This window comes from Delphinapterus leucas, chromosome 8 (genome assembly GCF_059928025.1).
Source record: "Delphinapterus leucas isolate spDelLeu-1000000601 "Yukka" chromosome 8, BTC_Dleu_Yukka2, whole genome shotgun sequence".
Lineage (NCBI taxonomy): Eukaryota > Metazoa > Chordata > Mammalia > Artiodactyla > Monodontidae > Delphinapterus > Delphinapterus leucas.
This window is the reverse complement of record NC_143136.1, coordinates 71338929-71356200: the sequence shown is the minus strand read 5'-3', so window position 1 is coordinate 71356200 and position 17272 is coordinate 71338929. Positions and strand designations below refer to the sequence as shown.

Sequence of the window (17272 nt, the reverse complement as noted above, 5' to 3'; positions counted from 1 at the left end):
GTTCAACCCCAATTCCCGAGTCCCTGGATTTGGAGGAAATAAGTCAATACTAAGATTGTGATTCAGTGCCCCCGAAATCCATACAAGAAGAAATAAGTAAGTAAAAATTCCCTGCCTTGACTACCATGAATCACCTTCATCTTTTGCTTCATGAGACCAGGTCTGCCAGTGTGAATGAACGATACTCGTCATTAGGGCTAAAAGTGGTCTTGTACGGATACTATATTCTGATAAAGGGGAGATAGATAGATACCCAGAGGACAGACTTTTAGTTCATCAATTAATCAAGAAATATCTGAGTACTTACTATGTGAAAGGCAATGTGGGAGGACTTTTAGTTCATCAATTAATCAAGAAATATCTGAGTACTTACTATGTGAAAGGCAATGTGGGAGGAGAGAGGGGATCAGACATAATCTCTGACATTACAGAGTCTATAATTGATAAGGAAGACACAGGCTGCATTCATTTACCCTCCTCTGTTTGCTGAGACACATGATATTAATTTGCCACCTACTGTTCCGGTGCTGCCTAGTGACAGATGACTCATCTGCTGGGCCAGAGGGCTGATCATAGATGCGGGCTGTAGTGACATGGTGTGCTCCATTGAGGGAGTTAACACGGCACCCTGGGGAGTCGGAGACAGAGGAAGTGAGACAAACTTAGGGAGGGAGTGCAGATTCTGGAACAACCTTTTGCAAAGGAAATGCCTTAGTTTACTGAGGAACATGAAGCTAAAATTGCAAATGGTGTCATGATTTCTTATAAATGGTCTAGATTGTGTTTCCTGAGACCTTTTAAAAGAGCACCCACTTCACAGAAATCCTTCTATTAAATACCTCTCCCTTTCCTTTCACTTAACTGTAAAGCAAGCTAGTCCGCAGGAGAACTATGGGGTGGGACAGGAAACGCAAACTACTTTTGGCTGGCCAAGGTTACAAAATGCTTACTTTTTTTTTTTAAAGTAAATGACAGTTGATGTTTCATGCAGCCACAAAACAATATACTATATTGAATATTATAAATACAGTGTTTTGTTCAAAAATGTTAAAAAAATAGTCATTTGATTCAAGGTTCAGGCTGCTAGTATCAAGATCACATTCTTCATTCACTCAGTGTTTCTCAGAACTTTCAACTGCAATTTGGTGCCAGGGGAGGGAAGCAGATTCAGATATGGTTAATAATCCAATTTTAGAATCTTTGATTTCATTTGAAAAAATTCTGGTCATCAAAAATAAAATTAAATATAGTTAAAAACAGAGAGGAGGGGTGAAAAAAATCACCCGTATAACCCAGCCTGTCTCTAATACACAGCTGTTAGCATGGTCAGGGTAGCACTGTCCAGATTCTGGCCTCTGCATGTTTTTACAGAGTTGCAACCAGGGCACATGAACTATTTCATATCCTGGGTTTTGCTTCTATTTATTTATTTATTTATTTATTTATTTCTGGTTGCATTGGGTCTTCGTTGCGTCTTCGTTGCTGCACACGGGCTTTCTCTGCTTGTGGCAAGCAGAGGCTACTCTTCCGTTGTGCGCAGGTTTCTCATTGCAGTGGCTTCCCTTGTTGTACAGCACAGGCTCTAGGCATGCGGGCTTCAGTAGTTGTGGCACGCGGGCTCAGCAGTTGTGGCGCATGGGCTTAGCTGCTCTGCGGCATGTGGGATCTTCCCGGACCAGGGCCTGAACCCGTGCACTGGCAGGCGGATTCTTTTTTTTTTTCCTTTTTAAATTAATTAATTATTTATTTTTGGCTGTGTTGCTGCACTCGGACTTCCTCTAGTTGCAGCGAGCGGGGGGCTACTCTTTGTTGCAGTGCGTGGGCTTCTCACTGTGGTGGCTTCTCTTGCTGCGGAGCACAGGCTCTAGGCGCACGCATGGGCTTCAGTAGTTGTGGCATATGGGCTCAGCAGTTGTGGCTCACGGGCTTAGTTGTTCGGTGGTATGTGGGATCTTCCCGGACCAGGGCTCGAACCCATGTCCCCTGCATCGGCAGGCGGACTCTCAACCACTGCGCCACTAGGGAAGCCCATCATTTTTAATGATTACTTAATGGTACATTAATTGTGTATGAAACTCAATTAGTTCTATTTCTGGATTTTTGCATTTTCTCTAATTTATCCAATTGTAATATTCTTATGGATTATAGCATTCCTCTCACTTTTGCTATCACCCGATTACCTGAGGATGCAATTATTCTGATACACCCTACAAATATTAATGTTAGGTTTTTGGTATCAGTGTACCTGACTCATCCCTTAAATACACTGTTATTTACTGATAAATTGATACACAATTGAGGGCAAAGATTGGTGTGCAGGTGCGTTCATGCTGGTTGCAGGCAGTCTAAATCTGGGTGGGGAGAAGGAATGAATCCTCAGGTAGGAGCCTTCTGCACACACCACTACTGTCTCAAAGTCGTTCAACTCAGAGATGTGCCTGCCTCTGTCTCTAATAGTTGACCCCTCCCTCCCCCCACAAAGGATATGGATTCATGTCAGAAGTAGTTTGTTATTAATATATTTCCTAAGAAATTTTTTCCTTTAAAATTTTTAATGTGCATCATCAAAAAGTGTGTGGTGGGCTTCCCTGGTGGCGCAGTGGTTGAGGGTCTGCCTGCCGATGCAGGGGACGTGGGTTCATGCCCCGGTCCGGGAGGATCCCCCATGCCGCGGAGCGGCTGCGCCCGTGAACCATGGCCGCTGAGCCTGCGCGTCCGGAGCCTGTGCTCCGCAACGGGAGAGGCCACAACAGTGAGAGTCCCGCGTACCACACACACACACACACACAAAAGTGTGTGGTATTATGGAAATGACTCAAAAGCCCAGAATATGCAGAAGGAGCTTCCTGCTCCTCTCCCTCATTCATCTGTAGGAGCTACTGCACTAGGAAGCCCCCAAATGAAAAGTGAGCTGATTTCCAGCATTCTCCAATAGGACAGCATAGAGTACCCGGGATGCAGACTGCCATAGGCGTTTGTGTGGCTTTGTGGGTGTACGTGTGCAGATGTGTGTGTGTAGAAACACAGGTGTGTATGTTTATACAGACACACAACACACACACCTATATCATCAGAGAGCTCTTCTCCTGTGTCATCAACTAAACATGTTTTGTCTGCTTCTTCAAAGTCATCTCAGCAACTTCCTGTTCAGAACGTGTCCCTGTTCTGCTGTTTCACATGCCTGGTCTAACACTGCACAGTGTCCTCTTTAGGAAGTTGTCCTGAGAGAAATTCCTATCTCATTTTAAGGCCAAGAACAGTGTGCTTTTCCTAAGCAACTGATCGGTTTTATAAGTACTGTGAACTGTATTGCTTATTAAGGTTCCCATTTTGCATTGGTTACTAGAAAGGTTAGGCCAAATTTGTGGCCGCCTCATGGCAAGCATCTAGATTATTTCATTAGGCATTCTTAGTCTCTTTTGTGATTTTGTTCTCCACCTTTATTTTTCAACTTTTAAACCCATGTTTTAATTCCACAAACTGGATTTTATGTATCTCTGAAAAATACATTAACTATACTACCTAACAAGGTGAAGTGTAACTCAATTAAAAAACATGTAATATATACATAAGTACAACACACGCTCGTGTCACTAAAGAAATCACCTTTGTTATTCACCAAGGTCGGTGTTACTACTTTAGTTTTTTTTATAATTTCCATGGAGAGGCTAACGCTAATGAAAAACTCTAGGTCAATTTTGAACACTTTATATTTGCATTAAACAGAATGTAAAAAATGAGAGCTATTTCATCCTAAGTATGGTTAAAAATTTAGCAATTTTAAAACTTTAAAATTTAAAAATTCAATGGAACAATCTCCTATGTTTAAATTCTCATGGATTGCGAATTTGACTTAAGGTCAACCACCGATTTATTTTAACACAAGGTGAGTGAAAGTTTTATAATGAACTCATTTTCATATTTGATATTTAAAATCTCCCAAATCCTACACCATCTTTGGGCAAATGGTTTAAACCCAGAGAATGGTTTTTAACGTATACATAGCTTACTTATAAACTACAAAGCCGTTAAGATGAAAAACTTACGGGGTGCTGTAGGATATACGGTTGCGGTTGCATCCAAGAAGGGCTTTGCACCTGGAAAAGGAAGGATTTTGGAAGAAACATTGATTTCCATTAGAGTGCTACCTATTTCTCTAGAGCTCTTTTAATCATGTTAAGATCTACAGAAGGAAAATAAGGAAACAATACTATCAATGATTAAAAAGATTAAGATTAAGGCAGTTAAGAGTTCTTGACAAACTGGTCACTCTGAATAGGATGAAATGATTATTTAAAACCAAGTTCCATTTGCCCACTCAAAAAGTATTTACTGAGTATCAAGCACCAAAGAGAAAAAGGAAGACATAGGTCCCACCCTCAAGAAATTTACTGTCTAAGCAAGGGAGATAAACAAGTAAACAACTCAAAGAAATAGTGAAAAGTATTACAATCAAGATATGAACGGTAGGTGCTTTAGGAATACAGAGGAATGAGAATTCCAGCACATCTTATCAGAAACTAATCCTTAAAGTATGTGCTTATTTAAAAAGAATAATCAAATTCAACCCCCTTTTTATACCCAGGACATTAAATTTCAGAAATCTTGTCTGGCAGTCAACAATTTCTAGTTAGTGTGTGAAACAAAAAAATCTGAAATCCAGATTTAGGAAATTAAACTTCAGTAACTAGATCCTGACATCTACAGTCAAAAGGGCATCTATACAGTAGACCCTCTGGATCGAGAAGTCTAAGACGTGAGAGTCAGGTTCTTTGGCAGGAAAGAAAGCATGTGTAGTCTCTGCCACCCCAGAGAAAGACTATCAGCCCGTTTCTTGATGCCCAGAGCTTTCCTGAGACTATGTGATTTCAAAATAAGTTTGCCTCTAATTCTTGAGAACAAACCCCTCCTGTATCTCATCCGCTACTGTTAACTTCAGAGGTTCTACAGAGAGGATATGGGGAAGAGTCATGGGGGAAGAATGTATTATGATTTACCTTGATAGCAGAGCCCCGATACTTGTTTTCTCTGGTTTCCTTTGCCACCTAAGGCAGACCAAAGTTAAGTGCTTCTGCCTTGTTAACATTTCAGTTATCTGGACTGCAGCCTTTCCCCAGCGGGATATTGGTGGTTTCTTGCAGATGCCAATTTCTCAAATCCAATTGTATGAGCATATAGTGGTTTAGCAGAGAAAGGCTTGCTCCAACAGGAGTGCAAGGCCTTCACTGAATAAATCACGGGGAGGCGAGAAGCTCCCGTTATAGACCCCAATTGGGGCCAGATGCACCCATTTTGGGTATAATTCCAGTGGTCCTAATAACCTAATAGCTTATATCATTACGGGGTTAGGAAGCCATGACATCTAATACAATTTTCTTTCTTAAGCAACAAACATGCTGCTGTTACTTTCTATTCCTCAATTTTCCCTAACTATAAAATGGGAATAATAATCTATGTTCTGTGAATTCTTTACCATTGGTTCTTTGTCCTCTTTCGGATCATGAATCCTTCTGAAAACCTGATGAAGGAAATAGACCTTTTCCCCCCAACTGACTGCACACATACAAGCAACATTCTGCAAACAATTTAAGAGGATCACAGACCACTTAAAGCCTATTTGCTGACCCCACTGGGTTCCTGAACTTACAGGGTTAAGAATCAGTCTAAAAGGTAATGGCACTGAGTGCCAGGCAACTGGAATGAATTTCCACATGTATTTTAGGGAAACACAGATTGCCTAGGAGAAGAAATCAGGCCTTTGTAATGAAAAGTTGTTTCCAGTTAAGTCTATCAAATCTATTAACAACCCTGGTCTCCTAATTTTTTTCTATTCTATGAAATAATTCTGTGGCCAAAATGCTCACTGCTTTTAGACTAAAGAGAGAAAAAGAGGTGGTGAGGAGAAGCATTCATAGCTGTAAATATCTATAGCTGCGTACATCCAAGTTAATATGCACAATCTTTCATTTGTCTGAGGAAAAGCTTACTTGTCTCTATTTTTAGTGGTATACATAAAGAGGTTTCCAAGTTCAGATAGTTAAGAAAGAAGACTACTTTTCAACATCAGATATAGGAATTGTTAATTAGGGAAAATGCACTAGAGCAGATCTCATTGAATCTCATACAGGAAAGGAAAACATAGAAATCTTAAGTTCAAAATCATTAAAAAGGCATTAAATGAGTGAGTGCTATGCCTAGCAAACTGAAGCACCAGCGTTAAGTAACTTAACAACCCAGAGAGATAAAAGGAAATGAGTGACGACTCAAAGAAAGGAAGTGAAAAGAACCTAGAAGCTGAGGGAGGCTGTGAATGCTACTTTACAACTTCAGTTTTAGTGCATTTAATCTCGTCTCTTTGTTATCCAGAGCTACTTTTATGCTTTTCGACAGAACCACCTTTATGATATTGCTTACATTGACCAATCCATTATTTTAAAAAAGCAGAATGGATATACTCTTACCAGCCAGTTAATCTTGGATGTAAAGGATGATAATAATAATCATAGCTAACATTTACTGAGTGCTAACGATATGCCAGGTACTGTGGTGAGCCCTTTACATAGATAATCTCATTTCGTTCTTATCATAAGCCTATGAGACAGAAACTATTATTATCCCCATTTTAAAGATGAGGAAACTGAGGCTTACAGAAGTGAAATAACACAGTTATTATTGTCGTCCCCTACCCCCAGAAACCAGGGCTCTGATAACTAACTCAATTATTTTAAAAACAAGAATACACAGAAGTTTAGTTTAGTCACACAGGATCTCAACAGTCAACAGAAGTGTATTCCCATGTCTGTAACTGACTCCGTTAGAGTGCCCCTGTCTGGGCCAAGGCGGCAACCCTGTGAGAGGCACTCTGATACGGGAGGACAAGTACATGTGCACCACCATGGGGTTCATGGAGAACAGGAGCTACCCCTGCAATAAAACCAAATCAACATGACAATAAGGTGCTTAATGAGATCTTGGTTCTAAGTTGGGAGTTTAGGGTAAAGCCTCTTCACAAAATAACATAAACAGGGAGTCACCTCTCTTTTTTGGCCTCAAATCTCACTGCATTGCTCATTTCATGTTACCTAACAGAGACACGTCTTTATTTATTAACATGTTTACTTGCTCTTTTGTTGGTTCCTGCTGACAAATTAACAAAGGCAAGGGTGCACACCTAGTCTGTATTTTACCTAACGGCAATTCTCTTTCCGTTTCAATTTCTGGGACACATGGTGTCCAGCAGCAGGGCCTGTTGTGGAGGAAGTATTTGGGTTCATCCCAATTCTAAAATGCTATCGTTTCAAGGAGTGACAACTGACAAGCATTTCCCCTCGTTGCACATTCTCCTAAACATAAAAGTAAATCTCTGTCCAATAAAAAGCACCTGATTCTAAATTGGGTATCCAAGCTGCATAACATTTGACTTAAAATTTCATTATACATGTTCAAAATTTTAAGACACATAAAAATGTAGCAGTGATTCAAGGTCGGCAAGTTGTCGTACTCTTGATGAATCCTAAAGGTACAAACCTGGTAGGCAGATACAGGAGATGCAATATAGGGTGTAATAGAAGTCTGAGTGATCATTCGGTTGGTAGCAATACTGTATGGTGAAGGATAAAATCTAGAACAAACACAAAAGCCTTTATTAAGTAATCCTTTAAATAGAATCATTCACGGAACAAACATCTGATATTTTCCACTTTCACATTTTCCCTCTAGCCATTATGTATTTATCTTAATGACATACCCGTTCTGTATAGCAGCCGTGGTTGGGTCATAAGTAAGTGTCATTCCAGCCTATGGGAAAGAAAAAGAAACATTCATCTGCAAAGGCACAAATTAAAAATTCCATTTCTCAGAGTCATGGCAACATAAAACAGTGATAGTTTAGTAGTATTTGATAAAATTGAGAGCTTCCGTTAGACAAATGTAATTATAAACTCAACACGAGAATTAAGCTGTAGATCGGCACTGTCCCATATGGTAGCTGTTATATTTAAAATTAAATGAAAAGTTGAGTCCCTTTACCACACAAGCTACATTCCAAGTGCTCAAATAAATAGCCTTAAGTGGCTAGTGATCATCACTGGACAGTACAGGTTCTAGAACATTTCTACTGGACGGCACTTCCCTAGACATTCTTGAACCAGTATGTTACTTAAAAAAACAAAAAGAACAATCCATTTATGATAAATATGGGGGAATGATGGGCCAACATTTTTATTAAGAAATTGAGCTTTGTTTCCTAAAGACCATTATTATTAGGCAAAAAATCCTCAATGACAAATGTACTGTTTATTTTAATAATATTTCAAGTAATTTCTGAATAATTTAAAACGTAAACCTAAGAAACCACGACATTAGAGGAAAAAAACACTCGTGCATTTCTTACAGCAATTTAAAATGCTCTTTTACTTTTTATGTAGCTAACTGGTAAACACAGCTGCTTCCATCATCTATGTGTCCATCGGGAGAATCACCACTCTTAGCACGGTATCCACCGGGAAGAGTTTTATGTGACATTATAAAGTTTTAATCCTGGCACCTATTCTAGAAGCGTGGCGGCCAAGTCAAGATGCTGCTTGTGTAACCATTCACGTAGCTTTCATGATCATACACCCCCACGGAAGTTTCAAGAGAGGACTTACAAGTCTCACCTCTCCTTCTCTATGCCACGGTCGTCCATTAGGGATGTATTTGTTTGGGTTCTGTCTCTTCTTCTGTCCTCCATCCGCAAACTTACACAATAAAGGTTCTGTAGGAGCTGAGTAAACAGGGAAAAATAACAGGAAACCAAAACTTTACGTGTGTACGAGTGACAAAACGTAACTGAATTTTTTTTTAAAAAAAAATATACGTGTGTGTGTGTGTGTTTATTTTTGGCTGCGCTGGGTCTTCGTTGCTGTGTGCAGGCTTTCTCTAGTTGTGGCAAGTGGGGCTACTGTTCTCCGCGGTGCACAGGCTTCTCATTGCGGTGGCTTCCCTCGTTGCAGAGCACAGGCTCTGGGGCACGCGGGCTCAGTAGCTGTGGCTTGCGGGCTCTAGACCGCAGGCTCAGTAGTTGTGGCGCACGGGCTTAGTTGCTCCGCGGCATGTGGGATCTTCCCGGACCAGGGCTCGAACCTATGTCCCCTGCATTGGCAGGCAGATTCTTAACCACTGCGCCACCAGGAAGTCCCTGAATTTCTTTTTTAATAGGAGCAGTGTTGGTGCTCTAAGGGAATGGATAGAATACTTCAAGGCAAAAGTTTACTCAGACCCTTAGGAGATGATCCACTGGTGAAAAATACTGTACAGAAAATATATTAGTTATGGTGTTCAAACCAGAATGTAATGAAACATTTCAAGAGCTATTTCGAGGAAGCAAAGGCATTTTTGGATTCACTTCTGTACTTCTTTAGGTGCAGATACTCTTCTTTTCACTCTGGCCCTCTCCAATTCCATTTCAGTAAATCTTCAAATGTGAACAGGATTATGTCACCCTCCCCTCCGCCACTTAAAAATGCTCCCATAGCTTTCCATTACGATTCCTCAGAGCAGTCTTCACTTCCTCCAGTAGAAAACAAGCCCCCCTTTATACTGCTCACACTGTATTTTTATTCAGAGCATTTATCACACTTTGTGAGTGTGGCTATTTGTTTGGTGTCTGTTTCCCCTCTAGAGTGGAAGCTCCGTGGGAGCAGTGGCTTCTGTTCATCCCTGTTATTCCCAGTGCCCAAGTAAGTGTCTGGCATGTTGCAAGCGCTCTCTACATCTTGGCTGAATCAATGAATGAATACAAATAGGTCTTATTTGTTTATTTTGGGGATACAACATGGAAGACAGCTGTTGTGAGAAAGCTGAAAACACCTGCCCACCCTATCTAAAGGTTTTTCTGGGCCTTTAATCATCCCACTTGGTGTTGCTTTACTATGCATCTGCCTCAAAAAAATGATCCCAAGAAACTAACAAAGAAAAGCAAAAGATGTATAAGATGCACAGACTCTCTTACCAGGGATACATATTCATTAGTTAAAAAAAGAAAAGAAAAGAAAAGAAAAGGCGATGACATAGTAGGCCACCCATGACTTTTCCTTTTTTTAAAAAAATTTTTCTTGAATGAAAATAGCAGTGTATTCCTCAAAGCTGTGCTTGTTTCTGTATGTTTCTAGTTAATGTAATAAAGACAATCACACCTTCCTGTCTGACTCTCACATTCTGTCCTTTGTCTACCGTGGAACCATGATTACTACTTTCAAGTTCTGTTTCAAAGTTCAATAACCATGAAAAGAAAAATATTACTTGTGGAAAATTTATTCCTTTCTCCTTTGCCTCTTATTATCCTAATTCACCTCTTATTTTATATCACTATTACCCACCCGCTAATGACAGGGTGGGAGTAACAGTGCCTCTCAGTACTCCTCTGACGAAACACAAAATGCACCCAAAACCCAACTGCAATTCCTCCTCGAGGCTGTCGGGGCCATGGTTTGGCACTCCTTTTTCCTCTCCCTGGTGTGAACCGCTCCAGAGGGATGGGCTGGCATGTGAGCTCTCTGAATGGCAGCTGTGGTACTACGGGTGCCAGGAGGTGAGAGCAAAACTGTCATGTGTCTGGTGAGATGCCCCGGGCTTCCCTTCTGACTCCTACACCTCCCCCACCCACCGATTTCCAGAACAAGGAACTTCCATTCTTCCATTTAAGGCAAACCGGGTGTGATGGAAGATGGACAGGGGCCAAATCCTACATTCTCTGTCTTTTCAAAAAAAGATACTGACTTTTGGAAATTTCCACCTTCACTAACAATCACAGAAGGTAAAGTAAATGGATGCAGTGAAACAAGAGAGCCTTCTAACCCCTGAAGATGCTTTTAACTCTACAAGTGGGCCGTTCAGGGCCAGATGGAAATGAAGGCCGAGAGAAGACAGCATTCAAGTGGAAGGAAGGAGAATGCCTGTCTGCCGTGGCCGGGGATGCCTCATCCTTGACTTCTAAGGACAAACTGAGAACTTGGAAACAAGATCTCACTCTCCACCGACCTAGAAAGGTCCTTATGGCATCAAATGTTTTCTCCAATGATGTCTGAGGTTTTAGGTATCTGCCTAACCTTGTGGAACAAGAGAGAGAGATTAAACTCTGTGGTGCTGACACTTTGTGGGGCTTCACTTTGGGGAACTGCTTCTATCTAGAGGCAATATAAAGACGAGCTCCTAGACTGAAATTCGAATAAAAAAAAGTTTACTTGGCACAGCAAGTGATGCCAATGCACCATTTTCCTCTATTAGCAGAGAAAGAAGGCGACCAGGTCGGACTCATTCTGGAAGTTCACCGGGGCTGCCCAGGCAGGCGTGAATGGAAGCAGCTGGGTAGCCATCCCTGGCGAGTGCCAGGGCTGCACATTTGCTGAGAGGCCAAACAGGCCTTCCCTATCCGTGGGAAGGTGCTTCCAACACATTTTCATTCATCTACACTAAGCTCCGTCAAAGAAAAAGCAATTTCAGGCAACAATCAAGCCTGCTAAAAACGGTGTAATGAGGAGGTAAACATAAAGTGAGCGATGACATGTTTGCAAATATATCATTTAAAATGAAACAAATGGAACGGAATGTAGTTGAATCTTTCAAAAATGAATTACATTTGCTACCTGATTTTGTGCTGTCATTAAGATACTTTCCTTCCTCTAAAACCAAAAAGGTAAGTAGTTACGACAGTTTGTCTACTAGCAGGTGTCCCGTATCTTAGGAAAATCAATTTCTTATTTTAAAGAATTATAACCAGTAGAAATGACACAGTCTTTAGATAGTTGTTGGTTCCTTGCTTCTGGGGAACAGGAATACCCCAGTATTCTGTGTGTGTGACGAAATATAAAATTCTAACAGCTTCTTCCCTCTATTACAATTTTCTCTGGTCTGTTTAGCAGTTGAAAGTTTTACTGAGTGCCTACTATGTGCCAGATATAGTGTGAAGAGCTAGGGATGCAGTGGCGAATAAAACAGGGTCTTACTTCATAGTTCTTGCAGTCTAATGGGGACGAGAGCATCCCCAATCTTATAAGGCCATTTAGCCATTTATGGGACAGAGCACTGTTTACTGAAATGTTTGTTTTTAATAAGAATGCCAGCAGAAGTGAAACACTTCTGATACAGGAACGGCTATATTTCTTTTACACTGCCGCTCCTTGAACTTGGATGACATGAGACACAGCTCATTCCTAAGCATTCTTGATAACCTATTTATTACAAAGACTGTATCATGTGTGCGATGAAAGCAACTATGTGAAGATTTCTTTAAGACATTTATGTTACCATTAGATTGAGAAAGAGTCAGAGGACTTCAGTTAGATTTTTGAATCGAAAACCAAACTTACATACCCAGATCTGTGTCATGGCCCACTTATTTTTAAGTGAGCACAAGATTGTTACAAAATGAGAGTTCCTTATTCGACTGGCATATGCTGCGGCTTACTCGACCAGGGAATAGTCTCTAGTTTGCATTTGGAGCCTAATATCCAGGGTTCCAGGTTAAAGACTGGGAGATGCTATGTGATGTCAGCTTTTTCTACAGAACAGATCCTTCAGGTGGCCTCCTTGATTGTTCTTTGTAGAAGGGAGGTATTGAGGAGGCCTGACACGCAGAGAAGGACGTGCCCTGAATACTAGTAATATGAGTGTGATCGACAGGTAAGTTTGGGTATATTAACCTTAAAAAAAAATTAGTTTCTAACCGTCAACCTATATCCTCTATATGGTAATTTTCTAGATTACTACCTCTTCACCTTATTGAGCAAAACAATAATTGCAAAGAGTTCTAACAAAAACATTTATGATATAATGTTTCATAAAATTACCCCTTATTGATTGATTCTGCCAAATATGCAAAGTATTCTAGGCTGAATTTCCCTTAACGAATCAGGATCTTTGGGGTTTGTAAAGGGTGTGCCTCAGATGTCTTGTGAAATCTCTCAGGTCAGATTCTCGTCCTTACTAGCCAAGACAGAGAAGTTACTTTCTTGTTCATCAGAACCAACAAGAACATGTACCTCCAGAAACTTAACTACTGTGGTAGAGCCTTCAGTAGGCAGTGCCACATGCAAGCACTGATCTGATATTTTGGGGCGGCATCTCTTAAGAGCCATCTAAGGTAACTGCATTACTGGATTCTCCAATGTGCCCTCGACAGGGACGATCTTTTACCAGTGCCTGATTGGTGGCACTAACAGTCCCTCCTAAGGGACTGTGAGCCATAGGGGTGATGCCCACGATGCCTCACTGCACATCTCTACCAAGTCGTGTCCCTACCCATCTTCTGAAGCTCAAACTCTACAGTAATTTGCGCTCAACTGTCTTCCCTGGACACCCACGTGAAGCATCACTTCTAGAATGCCTGCTTTGACTAAGCACTGTAGTTCATGACTAGACCTCCCAGACATCCTCCCCACTTATCTAATCCAACCACTCAGAGGGCTATGAGTTCTTTGTATTTGTAACGAAGTGGAACTTTTCCTCACCAAGTTCTAACAGCTGGAGAAACTGCTACTCCCCAACTCCCATTTTTCTAGCTATGCAGTATTTTATCCCAATCAACAGTCTCTAACACATAAACTGCCCTTGAGAGAAGCTTTTCTATCAGTTGTAGAAAAGTAGTCCACTCAGCAACTGTAATTAGCTTCCTTTCTGAAACTGTTGGCTACTTTCAAGACCCCTCAACTAAGGACATGCAAGAAACTATCCAGGGCTCTTTTAAAAATTTCAACCCAAGGATCTAATAAATACTATCCCTTCTTTGTGTGCACGACATCATTTCCTGTTTCAGCCCCCTATTTGTTTCTAACCAAACCCTGCGGTCCTCTTACCACAGGGCAGAGCTCCGGCTTCTCTCTGCAGATGCCTACCCTCCCACGCTTGCTCTGTTAGGTTCTATCTCTCCTCCTTTCCTGACCCTGATAGAGTAGTTCCATCTCCCACTCAGCTTTACTTATCAGTAAAATAATGGTTAAACAACATTCAAGCCAGGTTAAATAGAAAACAAAAACGCAATACTTCCCCATCACTCCAACATAAATATTTTAATATTCTATATTTACTACTCTTCTAAGTCTATATTTTTCATTTTTGCAATGATAGGGCCTTTTCTTCTACCATTTACATTGTGGACCTTTCTCTACCTTGTTATAGAATTTTTTCTTTTCTTTAATGGTTACATAATGTTCTATTTGAAAAGGGATTATGTATAGTTTCTTTGTTCTTGTAACACCGTATGAACATCTGTGTGTGTTATCTTTTTTATCTCTTTGATTCCAGTGCCCACGCGATATTGGCAGTCAGATTCTATGGTGGTTAGAATACTGGCTCTAGATTAGTCTCCCTGGGTTTGAAATTTGGTTTTGCCATTTACTAGTTAGTGACTCCAGGCACGTCTCTGGTTTCATAATCTGGGAAATGGGGATAATAAGAGTACTTAAGATTGTACAAAAGATTGTTACAATTAACATACATAAACATATATAAAGTGCCTAGAACAGTTCAGTGAATATTAGTTACTATTATTTTATCACTATGACAACAGGAGGAGCTCAAATTTTGAGCTGTGGCCCCTCCTCTTACCTTTGACTTATCAAGATAAATTCTCAGGAGAGGAACTTCTGGTTCAGAAGTTATAAACATTTTTAGGGACCGGCCTGTTTTCCCTGGAATTTGATTCTGTGAGATTTAAGAGCTGGCTATAGTTGCTGCCTTGGCTTCACATAGGATAAAGAAATGTTCAAGCTGTAGTTAAGGATGAAGTTACTGGCAAATGCCTTTTAGAAAACTGTTTTCATAGTAACACCTACATCTTCCACCCAAGATCCTTATGCTTTTATAAAATCTTACTCCACTATTTATTGTTCCTCTCTGGCAGAACCTGAGAGTGGAAAGGTGTAAAACTGATTGGAAGGGGCCTGCTGTAGGCTGGGTGTGATCCATGGTGGTAACAGCTGTCTGAAGGTAGCCTCCTCCTAAGCCTGGCAGGGCACTCAACGGATCTTCAGCCAGAACAAACACTGGCACACTTCTAGTTGAGGCCCCTTGTCACTTCTAGTTGAGGTCCCTTGTCACTTTTTAAAAACCAGACTTCCCCCTCCTTGGTAGAGAACGAGTTGGAGTTTGGGATCTGCAAGACAGCCCTCACCCCACTGGCCTCCCAGGATGGTTCCAGCACTTCTGCTTTCATGGCAAGGATTTACTCATAAGATTCCAGCCCTTGGCTGGAACATCTCAACAATACATGCATTCAGACTCTGCTCTACTGTACATACTGGGTGAGACAGACATGAACACATCACGATCCCAAAGGTATGATCACATTGTCTTAAAGGTCAGGAACATTCCACATGTATTTCTTTTGTCCTAGGGTTGCCAAACGTTTCTGTTTTTAACAGAGTTAATAATGCTTAAGCCAAACATTCGGGAAATGAAACGGGCAATAAAAACCCTTGAAAGATTTCCAGGTTTTTTACTAGGTTTGTAACTTTTCCCCTAAACATTACCTTTTCTGCCTCCTGGCATAGGACAAGGCTCTAATAATTTTACCTATACACAGAACGTTCCAGAATGTAAGAGCGGTTTTCAAGCCCTACTGGGCATGTACCCAATCTGAAAAGTCAAAGCAACACAGAAAGTAGATGTAAAACAAGCTGAGGTCTTTGGATGGAGTAGGCCAGCAGTCACATATGCACTTCACAACACGACAGAGCTCCTCCACGACACAGGCAAAGCTTTGGGCAATGTGGCAGAATGATGTCCGCACCATACTGGGCATCTCAAAGGCGCTCACATATCCAGTGAAAAGACACTTCTTTCTTTTCTTTAAAAACTCTCTGCCCTTAGCACACAAGGGCAGACTCCATTCACATCATGGAGCGGTCCAGAAAGAGAGATGTGGCCATACTGCTTCCTGCAGCACTGAACATACACGTGGCCTTTATCCATGGGGTGTGTGTGTCGTGTGCATCTCCCACAGAGGCAGAAACAACGGGTGCAGGGCAAGCAGCCCTAGGAGAGTTCCAGCTAACATGCCATGTGCATGAGTCTTCTTGGAGACTGTACTCTCTTCCAGGAAGGTACTGGAAGAATATTTTTCAGACAAATCCCTGAATCATGGCCATGAGTGACAGTGTTTTTGCCTTGGGCACGTCTCCTAATTTGGACATCAGTTCTACCCATCTCTTGTTTCTAATGTTCACTGTGCGGGAAACCACCACCATCCTATTTCTCCATAATGGAATTTTTATCAAGCAAATGGGACGTACTTATTTTAAACCTCTGTGGAATTCACCTAGATTGTCTCACAAAGAAGTCATTGCTTCTTTTACCCTTGTTGGGGTCCTTCCAAGCAAATCTGACTTTCTGCAAACCAGCTAGCACTCGAAATCAAGGTAAATCCAAGCAAAGGACAGTATTTCAACATTTTCAGGGAAAAATGAGAGACTGAGTGGGAGGAAGGACAGAAGGAACGGCCTTCTGAGCAACTTTTTTTTTTTTTTAACACAACTATAATGTACACTTGAAGAATCTGCCATAAGATAAAGCCTTTTTGAAAATGTGGTAGCATCAGACACAAAAGCACAAGATTTTTAAAAAGTGATTTCAGAAAGAAGATTGTATAAAAAATCGTGATGTGGTATAGTGGATCTTTACGGAACTCTAAACGTATACTACATTATGCACCAGGCCCCAGGCCAGGGTGGGGTATGCCAGGCATGGGGGAAGCCAGCCACATCACCCTGGTATGAAAAGAGTGTGTTGGCAGATGGATGGGTGGCATCTGAGAAGTGACAACTCATGTGCACAGCTGACCTCTCTGCTTTGCCATCTAGAGACTTTCTTAAGAGTGTCATGCGATGAGTTTACGTTCAGTTTACCGTTCATCGCACTGTTCACGCGATGCGTTTTCTTTTCAGTCCTCAAAAGAAAGTGTCATTGGGGGACTGTGTCTAATGTAGGTTTCTTTCCTATACTTGGCTCCAGTGTCACAGGCAAATCGCCAGTCGTGCAAGAATCGGAGTACTCTGACACAAACCATCCTGGATAATTCTGCTTATGCCCGCTGAACAACTTGCATCATTAAATAAACCATCCTCTGACTGTATTTATGAAATGTCATGTCTGCCTAGCAATGAGCCTACATTATTTAAACAGTTAAAGTGGAGGCCCATTCAATTTACCCTTGCCTGACAATATTTTTGTTTTTCACCTGGTTCTACTGACAATGATCATATGCATTCCACGGGGAGACCCATGTCACAGCAGCCAT

The 17272-nt window shown here is 41.2% G+C and overlaps 1 protein-coding gene across 12 annotated transcripts in view; it reads right to left on the bottom strand.

Moving 5' to 3' along the window:
- RBMS1 (RNA binding motif single stranded interacting protein 1) overlaps positions 1 to 17272 on the bottom strand; it is a 213684-nt gene that overhangs the window by 5617 nt on the left and 190795 nt on the right. For 6 of the 12 annotated variants that reach the window (XM_089916779.1, XM_089916778.1, XM_089916780.1 and 3 more), the window contains 6 exons: positions 8649 to 8764; positions 7748 to 7797; positions 7528 to 7621; positions 4998 to 5045; positions 4047 to 4097; positions 518 to 628 (listed from right to left, as the gene is read on the bottom strand). In XM_089916779.1, the coding sequence (XP_089772905.1) occupies positions 518 to 628; positions 4047 to 4097; positions 4998 to 5045; positions 7528 to 7621; positions 7748 to 7797; positions 8649 to 8764 (470 nt within the window). The remainder of the gene's footprint in view (positions 1 to 517; positions 629 to 4046; positions 4098 to 4997; positions 5046 to 7527; positions 7622 to 7747; positions 7798 to 8648; positions 8765 to 17272) is intronic. The other 6 variants (XM_089916777.1, XM_089916782.1, XM_089916783.1 and 3 more) reach the window with 3 other exon arrangements.